Source organism: Schizosaccharomyces pombe (assembly GCF_000002945.2).
Source record: "Schizosaccharomyces pombe strain 972h- genome assembly, chromosome: I".
NCBI classification, from domain to species: domain Eukaryota; kingdom Fungi; phylum Ascomycota; class Schizosaccharomycetes; order Schizosaccharomycetales; family Schizosaccharomycetaceae; genus Schizosaccharomyces; species Schizosaccharomyces pombe.
The window spans coordinates 3,700,782-3,721,208 of NC_003424.3; the positions used below are offsets into that span (position 1 = coordinate 3,700,782).

General features: G+C 36.5%; 5 protein-coding genes, 13 long non-coding RNA genes and 2 other non-coding genes across 20 annotated transcripts; 7 read left to right on the forward strand and 13 right to left on the reverse strand.

Annotated features, from left to right (window-relative positions):
• Positions 1 to 153: 153 nt before the first annotated feature.
• On the forward strand, positions 154 to 638 carry SPOM_SPNCRNA.3653. The gene has a single exon (NR_193016.1). It is a non-coding gene; the product is annotated as a non-coding RNA (long non-coding RNA).
• Positions 639 to 774: 136 nt separating this feature from the next.
• On the forward strand, positions 775 to 847 carry SPOM_SPATRNAPHE.01. The gene has a single exon. It is a non-coding gene; the product is annotated as a tRNA-Phe (tRNA).
• Positions 848 to 1,096: 249 nt separating this feature from the next.
• Positions 1,097 to 1,785, reverse strand: SPOM_SPNCRNA.3654. Its single transcript, NR_193017.1, has one exon. It is a non-coding gene; the product is annotated as a non-coding RNA (long non-coding RNA).
• ubr11 (ubiquitin-protein ligase E3 Ubr11) lies at positions 1,711 to 8,346 on the forward strand. Its single transcript, NM_001019721.3, has one exon. It carries the CDS (start codon positions 2,014 to 2,016, stop codon positions 8,170 to 8,172), a length of 6,159 nt encoding a protein of 2,052 aa, NP_594298.1. The 5' UTR covers positions 1,711 to 2,013; the 3' UTR covers positions 8,173 to 8,346.
• SPOM_SPNCRNA.3655 lies at positions 2,215 to 2,910 on the reverse strand. The gene has a single exon (NR_193018.1). It is a non-coding gene; the product is annotated as a non-coding RNA (long non-coding RNA).
• SPOM_SPNCRNA.3656 lies at positions 4,273 to 4,664 on the reverse strand. The gene has a single exon (NR_193019.1). It is a non-coding gene; the product is annotated as a non-coding RNA (long non-coding RNA).
• SPOM_SPNCRNA.3657 lies at positions 5,052 to 7,095 on the reverse strand. Its single transcript, NR_193020.1, has one exon. It is a non-coding gene; the product is annotated as a non-coding RNA (long non-coding RNA).
• Positions 7,229 to 7,912, reverse strand: SPOM_SPNCRNA.3658. The gene has a single exon (NR_193021.1). It is a non-coding gene; the product is annotated as a non-coding RNA (long non-coding RNA).
• On the reverse strand, positions 8,193 to 9,053 carry tca17 (TRAPP complex subunit 2-like protein). Its single transcript, NM_001019722.4, has 2 exons — positions 8,718 to 9,053; positions 8,193 to 8,565 (listed from the first exon to the last, which is right to left on the reverse strand). Exons 1-2 carry the CDS (start codon positions 9,021 to 9,023, stop codon positions 8,425 to 8,427), a joined length of 447 nt encoding a protein of 148 aa, NP_594299.2. The 5' UTR covers positions 9,024 to 9,053; the 3' UTR covers positions 8,193 to 8,424.
• A 904-nt stretch (positions 9,054 to 9,957) lies between these two features.
• On the reverse strand, positions 9,958 to 10,040 carry SPOM_SPATRNAVAL.04. Its single transcript is given in 2 exon segments — positions 9,958 to 9,993; positions 10,003 to 10,040. It is a non-coding gene; the product is annotated as a tRNA-Val (tRNA).
• A 68-nt stretch (positions 10,041 to 10,108) lies between these two features.
• Positions 10,109 to 10,812, reverse strand: SPOM_SPNCRNA.929. The gene has a single exon (NR_151318.1). It is a non-coding gene; the product is annotated as a non-coding RNA (long non-coding RNA).
• On the forward strand, positions 10,128 to 10,598 carry SPOM_SPNCRNA.229. Its single transcript, NR_150645.1, has one exon. It is a non-coding gene; the product is annotated as a non-coding RNA (long non-coding RNA).
• Positions 10,697 to 13,146, forward strand: ppk3 (protein kinase domain and HEAT repeat protein Ppk3). The gene is made up of 7 exons (NM_001019723.3): positions 10,697 to 10,890; positions 10,940 to 11,080; positions 11,132 to 11,233; positions 11,286 to 12,146; positions 12,187 to 12,315; positions 12,366 to 12,538; positions 12,598 to 13,146. Exons 1-7 carry the CDS (start codon positions 10,765 to 10,767, stop codon positions 12,977 to 12,979), a joined length of 1,914 nt encoding a protein of 637 aa, NP_594300.1. The 5' UTR covers positions 10,697 to 10,764; the 3' UTR covers positions 12,980 to 13,146.
• On the reverse strand, positions 11,139 to 15,844 carry SPOM_SPNCRNA.930. Its single transcript, NR_151320.1, has one exon. It is a non-coding gene; the product is annotated as a non-coding RNA (long non-coding RNA).
• sgo2 (shugoshin Sgo2) lies at positions 13,361 to 15,804 on the forward strand. The gene is made up of 5 exons (NM_001019724.3): positions 13,361 to 13,442; positions 13,481 to 13,520; positions 13,571 to 13,803; positions 13,847 to 13,914; positions 13,967 to 15,804. The coding sequence occupies exons 1-5, from the start codon at positions 13,406 to 13,408 to the stop codon at positions 15,530 to 15,532; spliced, it is 1,944 nt and encodes a 647-aa protein (NP_594301.1). The 5' UTR covers positions 13,361 to 13,405; the 3' UTR covers positions 15,533 to 15,804.
• Positions 15,845 to 15,861: 17 nt separating the features above from the next.
• bud6 (actin-interacting protein 3) lies at positions 15,862 to 20,182 on the forward strand (the record flags this gene model as incomplete). The annotated part of the gene is made up of 1 exon (NM_001019725.2): positions 15,862 to 20,182. The coding sequence occupies exon 1, from the start codon at positions 16,025 to 16,027 to the stop codon at positions 20,180 to 20,182; it is 4,158 nt and encodes a 1,385-aa protein (NP_594302.2). The 5' UTR covers positions 15,862 to 16,024.
• On the reverse strand, positions 16,600 to 16,950 carry SPOM_SPNCRNA.3659. The gene has a single exon (NR_193022.1). It is a non-coding gene; the product is annotated as a non-coding RNA (long non-coding RNA).
• SPOM_SPNCRNA.3660 lies at positions 17,101 to 17,593 on the reverse strand. The gene has a single exon (NR_193023.1). It is a non-coding gene; the product is annotated as a non-coding RNA (long non-coding RNA).
• SPOM_SPNCRNA.3661 lies at positions 17,927 to 18,334 on the reverse strand. Its single transcript, NR_193024.1, has one exon. It is a non-coding gene; the product is annotated as a non-coding RNA (long non-coding RNA).
• SPOM_SPNCRNA.3662 lies at positions 18,482 to 20,360 on the reverse strand. The gene has a single exon (NR_193025.1). It is a non-coding gene; the product is annotated as a non-coding RNA (long non-coding RNA).
• Between the last annotated feature and the right edge of the window lie 67 nt (positions 20,361 to 20,427).

The window sequence follows — 20,427 nt, forward strand, 5'->3', positions numbered from 1 at the left end:
AATATCCAAGGCTGATAAATCCATGTATAAATGCTGTTTGTTATTTATTCAATTTATACTACTGATGCGGCTTTGCGCATTTGCATTGTATGCATCTTTGCTTGCAACACTAAGTAGCGATTTCTCGCTTGGCTACATCTAACGTACGATTGATAATTTATTAGCAGAAGAAACTAGGGTAGTGTAACAACATACTCGAATGATAAAAGTCGTTTGATTAACCTTAATGACAAACGTTTAGCAGAGATATTCAAAGTTGGACAAAGTGTAGCAAGATAAAAGTAAGCGATAGCTGCACCTATTCAATTAAAAAAGCTTTGATTGTTGCACTATAAAGCGTAGTCATATAGTGGTCAATACCCTGAACCACTTTGTATGAGAAACTAGGTATTGGAAGCAGAAAATGAGGAGAACTCGGATATTAATACCTATTCCATTTTTGCTATGATTCAGTCAAGCTAATATGAACGACATTCATTTTCTGGCATTCATCATACTTTCAATATTGGTCTTGCCTTTACAATTTATTAAGTGATTTCTTTCCAGCTTGTATCTGGTATAATGTTGTCTTATTCTGTAAATCTCACTACCCGATCGCCATCTTTGTTCCAGAGAAAATAAAGTAACTGTATTATACTTGCTATTTTATGTTTCAATATTATACTACTTATGTGCTTAAGAAACACTTGACATTGTAAATATAAGAAAAGCACACTAACTTACCACTTTCTAAACAACATATTACATATTACTAATTCAAGAAAGCCGACAACAGTCGCAATGGTGTAGTTGGGAGCATGACAGACTGAAGATCTGTTGGTCATCGGTTCGATCCCGGTTTGTGACACTTTTTTCCTTTTTCCCTAAAGAAAGATCAGCAATAATTGTTGCTAAATTTATTTTAAACACACTAACTATTCCCGTCATGTGCCAACTTAATTAGTTGGAAAGAGTCGAATTTAGCCTCCGTGCTCGGCAACAATGTAAGAGCAATTGCTTTTATTTGCTAACAATACTGCTGGAAAACTAATGAAATTTAAATAAACTATTCCCATGAAGTAATATTTATTTCTTTAAGGTTATCTATTATTTTAAAGCCTTTTTCAACATTTAACCCATTTTTCAAGCCATCAACTTTTGGCCCTACTTAAAGTATTATAGTATAGTATAGTAAAATATAGTGTGCGCATGCTACTGTTTAACCTTGATATGATTTCCATGGGCCCGAAGTATTCAAGCGCTCATTAAAATCTACTATGCACTGCGATAACAATATTTACTTTGAAATCTTGGGGTGTTAGATAATTGAGAAGTTTGGGTAATTCAAACTCGATGGAAAATTATCACCCAAAGGAAAAAATTTTAATTAGATTAAAAAGGATAAATAGTTTAAGAATCTCGAGCTGGATTACTCTAGGGTGCATATCTCTTACTTTCCAACTCATATGATGGTGATTCCTATCTGGCAAAGGATGAAATCAAGCCCACTAGATCGAAACGAAAAAAAGCAATCAACACATATTAACACATATTAAGAAGAAGGAAATAGGAAATTGAATTGAAAGTAAATGGCTTTAAAGAGTTGACTACAGCTGATGAATTTATCAAGCTGGTGTCATTTTTTGGTATCTTCAATTGGCTACTGATACAAGAAAGGTGACGATGTTACCTGAAAGTAGTATAAATGGATTTTTGGCAATGGCAAGAAGTAACTCGCCATTTAGGTATACAAATCAGAAATATTAAGAAGGAACGGTTTATAGCTGCCAAAAATATTTTTAGAGAAATTTGTTTCAACAGAAAAGTTTAAAGAAGGTAAAGGAGGATTGGAGTTTGCTTTATTCAACTGAATGCTGTTTCAATTACTTCCCCAATTTTCTGTTGATGAAAATTTGTATATTCCGTGGCTTTAGCGTGCCTGTTGTTTATTAAATAGCTTTTTTAAACCAATTTAATTATTGAAGAAAACTTTGCGGCCCAAGATCTACTTCACAGAACCTTTCCTATAATTTCATGCAATTGCACGACCCGCCGGCTCCTCTTTCGCAACCATCGGCTTCTAGGTTACAAAAATACCTTCTAGAAAGCGCGGAAAAGCATGCATACGATTCAAATGAAGAATCAAAAACGCACTTGCTGCAAGAGGTTTTCCTGTCGTTGCTGAATTACAACGAAGACAATTGGAAATATTTTCTCAAAGAAAAGCCAGGTGCCATTACTTCTGACTTTCGTCTCTCGAGGCTTCAGCACTCTGAACCCGAATGCGCCCAAGAATTACAAGATAAACGTTCTGGGTCCAAGGTTTGTGGCCACGTATTTCGTGCCGGCGAGGTGATATATCGTTGCAAGAACTGTGGGCTAGATAACACATGTGTTCTTTGTGCTCCTTGCTTTCATGCCACAAACCACGAGGGTCACGAGACTCATGTATCTATTTCAACCTCTTATAGTGGAATCTGCGACTGTGGCGATCCTGAGGCATGGAATGTCGACCTTAACTGCAAGATACATAATGTCCCCGATGACGAGGAGCAGAAAAAGCCAGAAGAAGTGATCCCACTAGAACTTCAACACTCTATCCGTACAACTATTCATATTCTTCTTGACTTCATTCTCGATGTCTTTTCTTGTTCCCCCGTGAATCTTAAAGCTCAATCTACTGTCGGTAGCATCTTAGCAGATGAGGAGGCCTCTCGTCTTAGCAGCGCAAAGTATGGTGTAGCTGATAGGCCTTGCAACGTTTTCCGTGTAATGCTTTGGAACGACGAAGTGCATACCTTTGACGCTGTTGTAGGTAGTGTGCTTGAGGCGTTAGATTCGTCAAATACGGCTTTTGGACTTGAAGTCGCTCAACGTGTTGATTCTATTGGCCGCTTTGCTGTTGCTACATCGGCTTCAGTTCACGAAGCAATAAGAATCGCGAACGCTATTTCAAAAGAAAACTTAGCTGTTAATGTTCGTACTGCCCGCGATTTTTTTCGCGAAGATATTTGTGGTATTCTATTAGAATGGTTCGATGATCTTCTAGAATCACATGTTTGCTATTTTGCTGATTATTTACAAATTATCGTTTGCGATGAAATTTTGAAGAACTGGTCTCCTGGCCTTGAAAAACCTGCTAAGCCTGAGGTGAATTTTAATAACCTTCCTCTGGAGATTGTTAATGACGATGATAGCGAGGATGATATTTATGCCGCAGAAGAACTTCTCGATGTTATCGCAAACCTTCAAGATGAAACAGGTGTAACTAGAATTGCTAATTTGGGTGGTGATGAAGATTTTGAAGCGGATATGACCGATCCTACTATTGCAGGATTTGATCATCCACTTGATGATGATAACGACGTAAATGACCTTCTGGATTTTGAAACAGAACGAGAGGATATTGATGATTTAACTGATGAAGTTATGGAGACAGAAGAAAATGAAGCTGCTGAGGCTGATTATCCTGGTGTAAACCGAAACACTCGTCAAGACGATGTTCAAGATATTTCAATGGAAACCGAAAGTCAAAACGAAACTGATGAATCACAAAACACTGAAAATGTAGATTATAATCCTCAGACGCATACTCCTGTACCTATTCCCACTACTGCAACTCAGGATGTCGTTACTATTCGCCCGGAGTTTAACTCTCAACTCCTTAATAACCTTCGACAAATCATAAACGCTCGTCGTAGACCCCGCCCTGCTGCGGTTTGTCAAGTATCTCTTCGTGAGGATTATTGGAAAAGTCCTCATCCAATTCCTCCTTCGTCATATAGCTTCGTTGAATCTCCATCTTCCATTCTTCGTTTAGATTACTTTTTGCTGTTTGATCTCAAATTTTGGAAACGGTTAAGAGGGCTGCTCTCAAAATTGTATGTTGTTCCTTTTAATAGAAATCTTCTATTTAAGCGTCTTATGGGTATACGTTTCGTAATCCATTATAGGTCTCTCGCTACAGCGTTTCTTTTTGCAGATAGAGAGCCAGACCACTCTGTCATGTTTCTTTCCGTTCAATTTTTCACTACTCCTAGTCTTGCAGAAGCCGTTGTGAAAGACTATGATTTTTTAACTAATTTAAACGCAACAACTTTAAGCTTACTAACGCAGTCTAACCGGCCGTCAACCCTTTTTTCTTCAGACATTGAATACACTCCCACAATTCAGCTAAACCGACAAGTCTTAAAAACCCGAAGGACTTACAATTTGTTTAGTGATCTCGGATACTTACTTCAACATCCGCAAGTCAAAAAGCTTGTAGTGGATGATACGCGTTATGTTCATCAGTATATTGATTTGTTACGGGTGTTCCAAGGTGTGATTCCACAACAACGGGCAATACTCAGTCACGTACAGTGGGATTTTCCTCATGGGAAAAATATATTGTTTGTAATGCAAAGGGTAGCTATGCTCAGTAACACTGTTTCATCTTGTTTTACACAAGCACCATATGAACGGTTGTTTTATGCTATAAAATGTATCATAACTTCCATCACCCACCCTAAATTAGACATTGCAGAGTCTCTCGAACCTCTCTCTTGTATTCCCTCTTCATCTTTGACAAATTTTACACAGCCCTTAGTTCCGTTTTCCGTGTCGAGGGATCCTATAAGTTTTTATCATCCTCTTCACTGGATGCTTTCCAATTTATTTTCATATTGTCGTGTTGACGCTTCTTCTCATTGGGATAAGGATACACTACTTGCTCTTCTTGACCATCCTTTGAGGGTTTGTGTGCTTTTAGCTCAAATTGATTGTAACCTTTGGATAAGAAATGGGCGTAGTATTTTATTAACTGACGCTTTCTATCGTCAACTTAATAACATCGAAGTTTCTTATGATAAGGACATCCTCGCTATTCAAACAATATTAATGTTTGTTGATCCAAACTTGGTTTTAAATGCAGTTGTTCAAAGATTTGAATTTACTGATTGGCTTTATAATTTGACTTATAATGAACATCCCAATTACGACACGGAAAGAATACCAGCTATGTTGTGTAAAATGTTAGAGTTATTAATTGCCCTTATAACAGAGCGCGAACAAATTTTACATGTTGATATCCAAGATATTATTCGCACTCGATTAGCTCAACAGCTATGCTTTGGTCCTCTTGCTTATTCTGCATTGCTGTCTACTATTTCAAGTAATTTAGTAGAGAGTTTGTCATTTGATAAAATTCGAGAAGAAGTAACTTCCTACAAAGCACCTGACGGTCTCCACGATTTTGGCGTTTACAGTTTGAAGGACGAATATTATGATTTGGTGGATCCATATTATTTTCATTATAATAAAAATGAACGAGAGGAGTCAGATACTATCCTTAAAAAACGTTTGGCGAAGAAAAATAATGTAAGTGCTGAGTCGATTATAATAGAACCAAAAATTAGATTTCTTGAGAAGGACGGCCATGATATATTTTTTGCAGCCGTCAATGCGAGCACTTTTAGTCTTATCATTTTTCGTGCGATTGAGTATGCACTTGTTCAAGCGGAGTCCTTTGGATCATCCGATATTGGAAATACTATTCTGGGCGATGCACTTCAGTTGTGTCTAATCTCTATGAAAATTCATGAATTCTCGAAATCAAATGACTTCTGCTCCCGTTCATGCGCTGAGCGTTATCCGACTGATAGTAGTATTATGAGAGAATTTGGTGGCAGTGCGTACTGCTTAGCGGAACTTTGTTTTGCAATTCTCAAGTCTCCTAAATACAAAGATGTTCATGTAAAAGTTAATGCTGTATTGGCTGGCTTACAAAAGAATGATCCATCTGCATATAGCAACATGCTGGAAGCTACACACTTTGAACTCTCAACTACCTCTTCTACTTCGGATTCTAACGAGATTGAGAAAACGCAGGAAAAGAAAAGATTAGCTTTAGAGAAACAGAAGAAAATTATGCAGCAGTTTCGCGATCAGCAAGCATCTTTTCTTGCCCAAAATACCGATTTCGATATCGGAGAAGATCAAACGGAAGATGAAGTTACAACAGAAGAGCCAGAGGAGGAAGTTAAGTACCATGAACATATCCGTGGTAATTGTTTGCTTTGCCAAGAGGAATGCAACGATCAAGCACCATATGGAGTGATCGGCATTATTCAAGGAAGCTCATTACTTCGAAAAACAGATGTTCACAGCGAAATCATTTTGGATGAAATTTATAGTGTTCCCCCTAATTTAGATAGGGAATCTCATTCGAGGCCATTTGGAAAAAAATATGATACAGTTGTTTTCAACCGTTCAAAAGATCGTTTATTAAGTGCTTATCCCCCAGGAAATAACATAAGAGGTGTTTTTGTCTCCGGTTGTGGTCATCTCATGCATTTAGGTTGTTTTAAAAACTATTACGTTGCTAGGTCCATGTATAGAAATGATGTTACCGCTGGGTTAAGTGAATACTATTACAAGTATTCTACTGCTAAATTTTTTATGTGTCCTCTCTGTAGGTCATTGTCGAATGTGTTATTGCCTATGCCTCAGATCCCCAAAATGTGTCTCAACATTGACACCCTTAATTTCCCTCGTAGCATGAATGGTTGGTTAGAGGAAATCGGTACTATGTCTTCCTCGAGCTTTGAATATCAATTAGTTCGAAGTTCTCTGTCCGACACGAAAGATACTTTTAGAAGCTGTTTCCTGAGACCTTGGATAAACAGCAAAATTATCTCGGCAATGCTTGCTCGCTTAAAGATAGCCGATGGTGCATTAATTGATCAAAGTAATAATCGGGACGTATCCGACCTTTATGATCGATATTGTGAAACAACAAAATTGGCTATGAAATTGGTTAAAGGAAGTACATTTACGAATGTTTCACCTCATGATTTACTGAACAGTTTGGCCTATACCGTTTCTTCTCTAGAAGTTAGTCAGAGGTGCTCTCCGAAACAAAGTGGAGCAACTCGATCGGTGTGGTTCAATGAACTGGGACCCCTAACATTATCGTTTTTGCCGACTTTATCTGATACCGTTTTGAAGTGTGTTTGTGATCAGATCATAAAATCTGACCAACAAGCCCTCTTGTTAATGGAGAGCCAAAAACTGTTAGTTTGTAAAATTTTCTATCGTCACTCGCAATTAAAGTCCATGTTGAGAAATGGCCGGATGTCTGACCATGATCAAATTCAACCGTTTTTGCTTTCAAATACTTTCGATGACTTTGTGAAAATTTCATCTTTAATGCTAATCTTTGGTAAACAAGATAATATTTTGTATTACGTTAAGCTTTTCTATCTTTCAGAAATTTGCAAGACAATAATTTCTATGATAAAAGTGGTTGCAGATTCATCGGTCGTTCCTGATTTAACCATTAATTATAGTCAGCAATCCAAGTCCCAATTTTATATTCTATGCAAGAATGTACTGCTTTGGTGTGGTTCTTCAAATAACATTGAAATTTTGGATGATGAGTCTAATTTACTTCGTTTAATGTCTTTGGTGGAGAAGTATTCTTTACCGTTTCTCCGACGAGTTGCTTTGGTATTATATTGCATGTTTGACATTTCACTCGAGTTCAATGAATTCTCCAACAATGAAGATGACAGTGAATTAGAAAGGCTTTCCAAATTAATAAAAGTTCCTCCTTTACAAGAACTGTATTCTCAAATGTCTTCTGATGAAAATAATCAGATTTTGGAATTAATCGCTGGCTGGTGTGAACACTTAGCTCAAAATACATGGGGTGATAGTACTATATCTTTGGAATATCCTGGCATATATGAGCTTGTCAAATTACCTCACAGGCTAGAAAATTTAATTGATTCGATGCAAGAATCAGTTTGCTGTATGTGCCATAAAACTCCAATCCTTCCTGCAATTTGTATGTTATGTGGCAGTGTCATCTGTTTTAATGCTCGACAGAATACGGTTTCCAGTAGGAGACTAACTGGGGAATGCAACAAGCATGCCGCTACGTGCACCGGTAGTGTCGGCATCTTTTTCATCACCAAAGCATGTGGGATTTTGTTGTTAGACTCGATCAGTAATACAGGCACTATCATGCCCACTCCGTACTTAGATATTCATGGTGAAACCGATTTGCAGCTTAGACGTGGTTGTCCTCAATTTTTGAATCAAAAACGTTATGATTTTGTTGTCCGTGAACAATGGCTGCGCCAAACGGTCTTACAAAAAATGGCTCGTCATATGGATATGACGGAAATGCAAAACTGGCGAATGGCTTAAGAAAAAACGATTTATTAATTGTCTAATGCTAATTTATATTACACAGTCACCGACGTCTATGATAATATCACACTAGAGTTATTTTTATTTGAAACATTAATGTAAAGAAACTGAAAGAATAGTTATCATTGTATAAATTCGTGCCTTGTTACATAGAATGTCGCTTCACAACGTTAGTCAATTGAGTTGTCGATTTTGTAAAATTGTAGCACCATATTATCTTTTTCCTTGTGGATAATAAAATGTTTGTGACTAATGAATATTCCAATCGGAAATTAATTGATGAAGAGATTCCTTGAAGTATATGGATGTTTTTAAAGTTTCAGGAGTTAAATCCATCGAAAATGGATTGCATACAGCATGCGTATGAATAGTGTATATTCTCCTTAAAAGCTAGCAGCAATGGTTAGAATGCCTTGATCGATATTATTAATAAAAGCAAGAAGAACACTCAGTTTTTATTATCAGAAATTTGTCATAACTTATTCAATAAGTCTTCAAAATATTGACAGTTTTATCAAGAGTGGTCTGGCTATCTTGCATACCTGTCTAATTTCTGTTTCTTTAACAACATAATCAGGAGCCTTCACAGCTAAGATGAATTTAACTTTCGTATTTGAATAAAACGCATAGGTACTTATATCTTCCTCAACTCCCAAAAGTCCCAGAAAGCAATCATTCGACGTGCGCTCACCATCGTTCACCAAATCATTAATTACGTCCAAACTAAGTTCACCAAGATACTGGTACCTTGCGAGTAAGTGTTTCTCTTTGGGATCAATAATTTCTAAATATAACTGTTCGTCTTTAGGTCCTGCGATTGACAAAAAAACCAACCTTGGTTTTACCATTTGAATAACTTAGTATGTGGATGTAAGTGTGAAATTCGGTAGAAGGTAGTGTGATGTATAAGGGAATAATGTATTACAGCATTCATGAAAAAAAATACTCAAACAACCGTCTTTTAGAGAATAACATTAATACTAAAAAGGTTGAAAATACTTTCTTGATAAATGCAACCGATTGCTTTTGGGTTTTCAATGAATGCTATTGAGTAAGTGGGATGATCACCAAGCTTTAGTTACTTAGGCCTTAGTAAGATTAGCATAAAATTAAATTAATTTAAAAGATGAAGCCGCCGAAATGCTGTCCGTCACTAAGTATGTTATTCTTCGACGAGTGAGGATTAATTACCCATAAAATTATTCAGCCTTAGAGGCTATCAAGTTCTTTTATTTTAAAAAGTTGGGACCAAAATATTTTTTTTATTGAAGATTCTTCAACTGCACAACTCCTAGTATTTCAACCCATGTAATTTTGCCTAAACAGTACTTGATAATACAATTTTTAAGATATTATATTATTTATTTAAGGATAACTATAATATTGGGATATGCAACGTTATTAAAAAAAAGCTTTAACAATTTTTTTAAAATATACTATACTTATAAGGATATCACAAAAAATTTTCGTTTGTATAATAAGATTAAAAAATTTACATTTTCAATATGATATCGTAATAAAACCGATATATTGCTAGAATGTTTGTAGCTCAGATTATCATTTATAAATAGGCGAAATGTCATTCTGTCTCATCAAGCTTACCCAAGTACATGCCATTAAGCTTTTAAAAATAACCGGATAATAGGGATCACATTCATGAAATACTTCAGCAAAAATCCTCATAGTTAATCATACTAGCGGCGGCTGTTTAATTTTTTCGATTAACCAACAGACAAACAAAGCACATGTTTAAGACAATTTTGGTTTTCTTACAAAAATATTTGATCGTGCCAAGACTCGAACTTGGGACCGTCTGCGAACTGTAAATGTTAAGCAGAAATTATAACCATCTAAACCACACGACCATGGATTATTCATTCAACACATAAAATATATCTAAACGGATTCTTAAATATATATATTGATAAAAATGATTATTTGTTATTTAATATCTACCTAGGAATTTGAAGTTCTTGGCTAGCATATTACCTGCAATTAATTACTATGTGAGTTTCCTTAAATATAGCCGACCAAATGACAATATATTGGGATCCAAATTTTACCCTCAATAAAATAATTCTGAGATCACACTTTTAAATTAATACAACATACGCTTCTTTTCCACACGGTAAACAAGATAACTAGTTGCTTGGCAAATTCAGCATATATTTTCGTCAAATCGAACAACACGTTGTAGAACAGCCATCTTGCTTTTGTTTATTAAGGCGGTATTTTTCCTCTACCTTTTTAGCAGTGGGATTAAAGTACTGTATAAGTAAATAGGGAAATATTATATGAAGTTAGAATCTCTCACTTACTTCATTTCAATTTATGGCATTTAAGCATTTACAAAGAGTGCTCCAGTACAAAAATATCTCAAACCAACATTCAAAAAAACTGCAAAACTAACGTCGTCTTTGTAAACCTTAAGTAGCTGTAAATAATCCAATTTTGCTTCTTAATCCGTACCCATCCCCTCAAAACACTTTTACAGGTTAGCTTGCGTGGGACAACAACCTCCACACTGCGGCATCAATACTCGATGGTAATCGACTAAAAGAGGTTGATCCCTTACTACACTTTAAAATAATGGATTTTATAAAATCAGCAGCTTCTTTTATTGCAAAAGCAGGTTCTCAATTCCCATATGACTTAAATGAGAAAATCCCTCTTTCTTCTAATTCTGTATGGACACTACAAACGGGATCAATTAGAGTAAGAGACAACGCTTTTCTTTATTCTAGTACTTACAATTTTAATGTAGGAGTCTGCCCAGCCGTGTAGCGTTTTCTCTATTTCTCTGTCAACTCATCCTGAATGGGCTGAACTTGCTGACCGAGCTTGTGAGACAATGAAGACCCTTCGTCATCCTTGTATAATCAAATATCTAAGTACTTATAAAAGCGTAAGTCTAATCTAAGCCTTTACATATTTTTCCTATTTACTAATAGTTCAGTCCACTCACTTGTACATTGCAACGGAAACTGTAAGACCTGTCACAACTGAACTGAATGAACTATCTGCGGAAATAAAAACTTACGGCCTTTGGAGGGTTTCGGTATGTAATTTGAGTTCAAAATGTGGATTAAAACTAATTTAAACGTGTTTAGGCTGCATTGTCATTTCTCAATGATAAAAATATTGTTCATGGAAACCTTCAAATGTCTTCTGTTTATCTTAATAGTGCAGATGAATGGATAATAGGCGACTTTTTCTTAGCAGGTGATTCACCACAATTTATAAAGGATAATCATGACAAAATTCTGAACTGGAGTCGGTTGGTTCCGTTTGAAATTCAGTCTTCAACATTAAATAGTGCTTCATTCATTTACTTGGATTCTTATGAATTGGGAAAGTTCATTTCTCATCTTTATAATGGAACGCCAGGGGACTTATCTCAGCGTGGAAACATTCCAGCCAATATATTTGTTTCTGCAAAAAAACTGTTGAATGTGGAAGGAAAGCAAAAGTTATTAGCTTCAGAATTTCTAAAACTTGGCGAGCGTCCTGGGGGGTTTTTTCGTACACATTTGATTACGTTATATGAACTTTTGTCCGAGGTTCGAATAAACGAAGAGGAAGATAGAGTGAAATTAAAACAACTTCTTTCGTCAAAGCTAGAAGTAATTCCTAAAAACTATATACAAAAGGTTGTATTAAACATCCTCTTTCTACTATTATCGATTGACACCCATTCGGACGTCGTTGAGCTTCTATTCAAATGTGCTCAAATTGTAAAAGGAAGACCGGATATAGAAAAAGACTTTGGAGTACCGTTATTGTCTCTTTTGAAACAACAAAGCGTTCCCATACGAGGCTTGCTACTTTCCGGAATCATTAACAATCCCGACGTGCTACCAAAGAATATATATGAAGACACTAGCTTTTCAGTTTTCGCGAACCTTGTGCGCTCCAATTCTCCCACCTTAAAAGAACATGCTATTGTTGTTTTTTCCATTATAGCACCAAAAGTAAGCCATCTTATCTTACAAATTGCTAATTAGTATACAGCTTTCGAAGAAAACATTGAATAATGAACTACTACGAAGCTTAGCGGTTGTCCAAAATGACCAACATCCTACTTTACGTACCAACAGTACCATTTGTCTAGGTAAAATTGCTGAATATTTAGATGCCAGCGTAAGACTAAGAAGAACTAAACGTTAGGACTTTATTTTTAACAGATTTAGGTGCGAAAACCCGTTTTAGCTGCTGCTTTATCACGTTCTCTTAAAGACCCATTTGTTCCTGCTAGAGAGGCAGCCTTAAAAGTACTCCTCTCAGTTCAAAATTACTTTGATACAAAGGATGTGGCCATCAAACTTTTCCCATCGGTGGTGCCATTACTAATTGATGAAAACGAGTAAGATTTTTTTGAACCTGTATACCACTTAGGAATTACTAACTTTTTGACGTTATTAGAGGAATACGAAGAACAGCTGAGGATGTCACTGACCAATTTTTGAGCCGTATAAAAAACTTTAATTTAGGGGAAAAAGAAAATGTTTCCGCACCGGCAAAATTTAATGGTTCTTTTTGGTCCAAATTTATTCATTCATCTTCTGCTTCTCCTTCGCCTTCTATCGATATGAAAAAGGAGTCGCTTGAGTTAAAAAATGATACCACTGAAATAAAAGAAAAAAAAAATTCAAAAAGTAGAGTTGTTGGAAACACTGAAAACTCTAAGGATGAATTCAATAATCCTCTTTTTGAAACAGAGGAACAGATAGACGAATCTTGGATGGAAAACTGGAATGACGAAGAGGAAACAGAAAATAACGTAGAGGAAAGTTGGGGGTTATAATTTGATTGAATTTAATTAATAATTTTTCGTGGTCAAGATTAATTCACGACTAAATCACATGTCGACTAAGTACTCCATGTACTACTCGTTTTGACATATTTCAATCAAGCTTGATTTTTAATAATTAATATTTTTAATAGCTAATTATTTTTCTCTTTGAACATTTATTAATACCACTGAAAGGATTAGTGAATGGTAGTTCTTTCTTTAGTTATCTATCTATTCGTAAATTCAAAGTATAGTAAATGTAAAAGGATTTTAATGTTCTTTTCAAAGAGTGTATCATTAGTAGTCAAATAATTCGTACTTCGACTATCCAGCACCTCTACACCTTGTTGATAATGATACTGCTGTACAGCCGCGTTTAAGTACTAAACCTCCACCGGGAACGTGGTCAATGAAGTACATCGGGATTTTCTATTTATAATGTCGAAAGCATCTCTTTCCCCGAACGTAGAAGACTGTACGTGATACTTATATTAATCTCAACTGATGAATTAGTGAAAAAAAAGCAAATTCGACAGTATAAGGAAATTATACGGTACGCATACATTTTTGTTGGAATTGAATAATTAATTAACACATACAAAGAATAAGCAAGGCACAATCAATTAGAATTAAAGAATTGCAGTTAGAAAATGAACGGTTGCTTTCGGAAAATATCGATTTGAGGACTACAGCGATAAACTTGGAAGAGCAACTCGAAACCGTGCAAAACGAAAACGAAGAAAACAAAACAAAGTTAGCTGCATTACTTAATCGATTTCATGAAGAAACAGATAATTTTTTATCAAAATTAAGTCTTTGTCAGCAAGAAATACAAGGTACGTGTTTGAATTCATATCGTTTTTAGCTAATTGAACACAGACACCTTCAAACCAGTGGAGGCTAACTTAGCTTACGATGTCGATACGGATTCTGAAGACCTTGACGAGGTAAGTTGAATCGTATTATGTTTTTCAGATATGTTTATCTAACGTCTGAAAGGAATCCGTCGTGAAAGATACCGAAGAAATAATTGAGCAAGCTCAGCATGATGTTTCCTTACGAAATTTAAGTGGAATAGAGGATGAAAATATAATTGATGACGGAGAAACTGCTATAAATGAACAAAAAAAAAGAGAAGCTAATGTTTTTTCCGACACGCAATCAGCACCTCAGCTAAAATCCGGCAAAGCCCTCCCAGCTGATTTTGAAAATCCTTACAATCTATCCAATTCGAAACCTGTAAATAATAATAATGAAGATAGAGTTGAAGCGGTTACTTCTGAAAATAAATCTATCGATTCTGCTCCTCAGGAAAAAAATCATGAATACGAAATCGTTAGTCCAAAATCATTATCCAACAAAATTAATAATCAAGCAGCTGCACAAAGAAGAACCGAAGAAGATAATGCAAATGGAGTTGCTCAAGAAGAAAATGAGGGTTCACAAGAAGCTCATTTTCATAGCAGAATACAATCTGATACAGTAATACAAAGTACACCCACTAAACGGAAATGGGACGTTGACATTCAAAATAAACAAATTAATCTGGCTTCTGCAGCTACCAATGTTACCGGTTATGTATCGGAGACCGATAGTCGCCCCAATCGCGCAAACTCTTTGGATTCTGCTGTCCTTCTTGTGCAATCTTCAAATAAAAGTAACCGAAATGGGCATCATATTTCAGATCCTAATTTAAATAGCTCCATATCGTTGAAGTTTGCGCCTGAAGATACTGCGCATAATTCATTAACTTCACAAGAGAATGTTGGGCCTCAGGTTACGACGACTTCTCTGTCAAATATGACTGTTGCTGAATCTCCTCGTACAGACACTCCAAGGGAAATAAACGGGTTAGTAGACTCTTCTGTCACTAATGGGAACGAAAAATTTTCTGTAGAAATAATGAATGACTCTAACAAAATTGGACTGAATCCTAAATCTTTTACCGACGAAGAGCGGGAAATTTTAACACTTTTTCGAAATCCTCCCATGAGACTGTCAAGTGAACCTCCATCTTCAAATGGATTTTCAATAGCCCATCCCAATAATTCTCCGTTACGTCCGCCATCGCTACAAGGAATATTGAATGCTGAAGATCGACCTTACGAAATTGAGCCGTCACGTAGCTCCTTTGCTACCAACGATACGGGCTCCTATAATAATTTGGAACTTCTGTCATCTGTAACGAATTTGAAATCCCCTAATGAGAACGATCGTGTGACGAAAACTCAGTCGCGAAGAGAAACAAAAGTGAAAAGGCGAAGAAAAGCTCGGATTCAAGAAACTTCTGAAGAAAGTACAGTAGTCAATGAGCCAAATGAAAAACCTGATGGAAGGAGCCGAAGGGAACGGAAAAAGGTTAATTACGCTTTGCCTGGATTAAGGACGAAATTAAGACGGAATTTCGATTTACCTTCAGATCATGTAAAAGCTAAAAAAACGAGACGTGCTCCTAAGAACTCTGAGAATGATTCAGCTACCAAAACAGAAACCGCAAACATTACTTCTGAAGCACCCACTACTTCAGAAGTAACCCTTGAAAACTCCGAAACCCTTAATTTGTAATATTATGTAATTAAATACCTTTCGACATCGTTTAGTTGGTTCAGATTTTTTAAGTGGAGGTATGCGTCAATTTGAAATAAAAAGTCAATATTTTGGGAGTTAACCTTTGGTATTTCATATTACTTCTTTCTTTGTTTATTCACATTTTGTTCTTGTCATTAACGTTATGTACAAATATATGGTTTGGTTAGTTAAATACAATAAACAGGTGTGTAAATATATTATAAAATTACTTAGCAATCCTCACAAATTCAATTTACTATGTACCTTAGCACATTCATCAAGTAGTCCATTTCTAGTGTACCTCGATCGCCCTCGGTGGAAGTACTAACCTACGCAACTGAGTCTAATAAGTCAATATTCTTATGTTTTGTATATAACAAACCTAATTGGTTTTGTGTTTTCTCTTATGTTTATTGTTTTAAGTTTAAGTTGAACTTTCAATCCTTTTTTTGCGATTAGGATCATTGCTTTACTCATCTATTGGGACCAATGTTTAATAACGGCGATAATATGTCTCGTGAACGTTTTTCTTCCAATCATTCAATGCAAAGACAAAAGACTGAATCTCGAGCAAATTTTTCTCGAAGATTAGTCCCTTCCGACTCAAATCGGAAGCCTGTACCTAATGGCGCGTCCAACAGCCCTTTGTCAAGAGATGCAGCGTCTCATTTAATTAGTACAATCGAGACATCGATAATGAAGCTTTTAGTTGTAACAAAGGAGCTTCTTGAAAGCTTAACAAACTGGAGCAAAGGTACAGTTAATGATAGTGCTGTTTCATCCGTTTATGTTACTCTAATAGGGGAATTCCTTCAGACAACCAAGTCCTTTCATGAAGCTGGTATTGAAACTGCAGATTTAAATGATTTTCCGCTAGAACTCAGATCAGTCCTAGAGCAAACACTGGAAAAAACACCATCTTCTGATGCTTTGGAGACCAATCTTCCTAACGTAAGGGAGCTGGTTATGCACCTCCTACAAAGCTTGAAGTATAAGCAATCTCTGGTTAAATCCAGATTAAATCAATCTAGGTCAAATTTGCCTCAAATGACCCGTGAAGCGAATGATAACGATGTTAATCGCCGTAATAGTCGTGGTTCTTCCCAAGGAAGCATATCATCATTTAGAAATCCTGATTCGAGAAAGCAATATGAAGAAACTACGAGTGCCTCATTAAGTGCTCCTGGAGCCTTTGATGCATTGAAGCAGACAAATGCTCTCGAACGCCGAGCTAGCAAACGACTGTCACACATGGTAAAAGACCAGCAAAACAATGAGGGATCTTCTCAGAATTTGAGGAATATCACTGTTGAATCTGTCAGAGGCTTTCTTCGTGATTCCTCAAAGCCAGACAATATAATGGACTCACCGTCTCCCAAAGTATCTAAAAGGCCATCTATCGTTAGACAAGATAGTCATGATTCAAATAAGCTTTCAAGAAGACCTACAATAAATACAAGTTTTGATAGAAAGTTTTCACCAAAACTTACTAGAACACCTTCTTTGACTAAATCATTAGATCCTGGAACACCCACTTCTTTAAAAAGCCCTTCTCTTCGAAAAAGCCCCAGTTCTTTCGTACAAAAGGATGTATACTCTCGTTCTAACTCTTTAAGAATAAGTCAAGCAAATCGAAGTAATGTTTTTCCGGGTGCAACTGATGTAACTAGAAGCGTGTCTGATCATAGAATATTAAGTAGCTCAACCATCAATGACGGAGAAGTCGCTCCGCCACTTCCCCAACGATCAAGGACTATCTCTTCCCCTAATAGCCCATTATCTGCTACAGTCCTTCCATCTAGTACTCCGATTTTATTGCCCAGAGGTCGTTCTTCAACACTATCTGTTAACAAAAAACAATTTAATGCAGATGATGGTTCTACGTTGAATTCGCCGAATTCCATTCGTGAAACTGAAGAATATGCTGCTTCGCCAAAATTGGAAGATATCGCTGATGAGGTTGAGACGGATGCCACAAGTCAGAGGGAACTCCTCGAAAGACAAATTCAAAAAGCAGAATCCTCAGAAGATACCTCTGAAATTGAAAGCTTACAAGGTAAACTTTCATTACCCCAAGTTTCATCTACTCAACAGGAAATACAACCTAGCAGTAGCGTCCCTGAAGCAGCTTCAAATGAAATTGCAGAAAAAGAACCTGCTGTTACTGCAATTGAATCAATAACTGAAAGAAAGGAAGAAGCCCCGGTGATATCTAGTTCTGAAAAAATTGAATCTGGTACGAGTATAAGCACTTCAGATACAAAAGGAGGTTTAGCAAATTTTGAAAACGATTCCTTAGAAGAGCTGGAAAGACTTATACAACAAAACAATGCTGAACAAGATGAACCATCTTATAAATTCCATAAATATGAATATTCATCCGAAGAGTCTGGTTCTGAAGATGAGTTTAAGAGCGAGAAAGATACAAAAGGCTATGTAATCTCTAACGATGACTCGACACAGGTTGAAGAGGATTCAGAAGATAAATCGACTCCAAATACAGGCGCATCTGCCAAATTAATTAACGACCCTTCATCTACTATCACTGTATCTGATGTCTACCCTAAGAAACCTGCCTCTCCTGTTGAAATAACGGAGCCGCCATCCTCGGCTCTTGTATCTGCTACTTCTCCTACTACTAATGTTCCCATCGTTCCCGAGGCCGTCCACCTATCTACCGCTTTTTCTACTGCTCCTGTATCTACGATTGTTTCCAATATTTCTCCTTTACCTACCGTTGCTCCACCTAATGTTTCAGGGTCTCCAAGTGAAACTCCTATTTCAAAGCCGGAAAAGGTTCCTGTTGTTTCTCAGACTGAAAAGGCACTCCCAAAACCGTTGGGGGTAGATACGGAAAAATACTATTTTTTGCGTTACAATAACCAGACCCGAAAAGTCAAGGTTGAAAGTCCTCTATCAAACGCAAATGAGCTGGGCGAACTTTTCAGTAATGTATATAAAATTTCATTTAGTGGCGATTCTTATGAACTAAATATTGAAGACCCCGATACTAAGATAAGTTATCTGTTAGAAGATCTCTCGGACCTTAAATACAAGTCACTAGTTTCTTTTATGTTTAAAGAGCAAGATGCTAACAAGAAGAGGGAAGATTTCCATTCCGGTGAGGTCTCTGCTATTCAACATTCATCTGCACAAAACACTCTGGATGATCATGTTAATACTACCACTCATGAAAGTCCTTCTTCTGCTTTTACAGAAATTCTTGAGCGCTTGAAAGCTATTGAGCAAAATATTTCAACTAATCACACCAACGACTCAGCTGCACTCAAATCGTCAGAAGACCATTCAAAATTGGCAAATAACTTTTCTGTCCCTGATAGTATCGACCACAAGTTTTACCAACAAGTTAAGAATATGCAACTAGAATTGGCTTCTCTTAAACAGATTTCGGCTGCTTTCTTCACCAGGATTCCGTTAAAGATAAAAGATTTTAAGAAAGAGATAAATGCGTTTAATGAAAAGGGATCTCTGGATTTCCAATTTGGAAGAGGATTTGTTTTAAGCAGCAAGGACAGGATTGAACGGGAAGTTAAAAACGTAGTTGAAAAGTTTGATGAGGTAAATGATCAGATTGAACTTATGCGTTCTGATGTGCTGTTGCGCAAAGTACGACCAGGCTTAGATCAAACATCTCAATTAAATGAGGAAAGCGCATACTTGGAAAAAAGGATTCAAACCCTTGAAAGATCTCTTGAGGAAGTAACTCCAATTTGGAAGAAGCAATGGGAACGAGAGTTAAATGCAATTGTACAAGAGCAAGAATTTCTGGATAGTCATACTGTTCTTATATCAGATCTTAAGAGGGATCTTTCCGCATTATCCACTGTCCTTTCAAATGTTTCCGCGATAGCTGAATTGCAAGCCAAGTCCTCCATTAAAAGCAAACCCTTAACTTTGAAAACTGCCACTGAGTCTGAGATTAAAGGTTATCGTGATCAAATTCAGCTAGAAGTACTAAATCTAAAACCCGACAGTGAAGCACGACTACAGGCTATTGAGCGTAGTGAACTGTTGCAGAAAAAACGACTGTTGCAACGAGTAGATGAATTTTCAAAAGAAGTTAAAACTTTTGTTGAGAACGAAAAGTTGAATAAGATCGGAGGAGCGGAAGAGGCTGATCGAATTCGAACAATTCAAGATGAAAAAGTACGTAAAATTCTATGGGATGACTTTGTGTCATCGAAACGCAATGGAAAAAATGGAGGTAGTTTCATTGAGGAATCGAGTGACACTGTTTTAGACGAACATGTTGTGCCTGATAATTCTGCTAAAGCAACTGTTGCAGAAATAGACTACGGTTCACAGGTGGATACAGAGAATTTTATGTTAGAACGCAGTCCATTGGCAACTCCAAAGCCATTGAAGCAACCTGATTTTAATATATATGAGACGCCGATCGTCCGTAGTACAGCTCATGAAACAGATGATGAACAAACCCCTTCTAAATACTCCGATAACAGAGTCGAAAGTTCTAGTGATACAGTGTTTGAGAATACTGATCTTAAGTACGATAACAATGTACAGATGAGTAAAGTGACTCATCATGTAAGACACGATACGATATCCACTGATGACTATGACGCTTACGAAGATGCCGAAGATGTTGAAGAGACAAGCCTAACTTAATGTGCATAAGTTTTATTCGATTTGGCAATGATTGTATGCCAGTTTGTGTATTTTTTTTTTACTTTTTTTAACTTTAATTGTTACGAGAGAAATTACCCTGTATTACACTAGGACTGATGCAAATCTTGTGAATCAAGGATTTGCTGAATAGAGTTACAACATACCTTAATATGTACAGTTATAACAAGCAAAGGAAGCTTCGATGTTGTCCAATACCACTATTGGGATACTATTTTCACTTACAG

Bases quoted from the DNA above. Each gene is read 5' to 3' on its own strand.
- ppk3 (NM_001019723.3), top strand. From the start codon at position 10,765: ATGGATTTTATAAAATCAGCAGCTTCTTTTATTGCAAAAGCAGGTTCT. The intron at 11,081-11,131 runs GTAAGTCTAATC...CTAATAGTTCAG, and splicing joins ATCTAAGTACTTATAAAAGC to TCCACTCACTTGTACATTGC. The intron at 11,234-11,285 runs GTATGTAATTTG...AAACGTGTTTAG, and splicing joins ACGGCCTTTGGAGGGTTTCG to GCTGCATTGTCATTTCTCAA.
- ubr11 (NM_001019721.3), top strand. From the start codon at position 2,014: ATGCAATTGCACGACCCGCCGGCTCCTCTTTCGCAACCATCGGCTTCT.
- tca17 (NM_001019722.4), bottom strand. From the start codon at position 9,023: ATGGTAAAACCAAGGTTGGTTTTTTTGTCAATCGCAGGACCTAAAGAC. The intron at 8,566-8,717 runs GTATGCAAGATA...CATTGCTGCTAG, and splicing joins AAGAAACAGAAATTAGACAG to CTTTTAAGGAGAATATACAC.
- sgo2 (NM_001019724.3), top strand. From the start codon at position 13,406: ATGTCGAAAGCATCTCTTTCCCCGAACGTAGAAGACT. The intron at 13,443-13,480 runs GTACGTGATACT...CTGATGAATTAG, and splicing joins TTCCCCGAACGTAGAAGACT to TGAAAAAAAAGCAAATTCGA. The intron at 13,521-13,570 runs GTACGCATACAT...ACACATACAAAG, and splicing joins CAGTATAAGGAAATTATACG to AATAAGCAAGGCACAATCAA.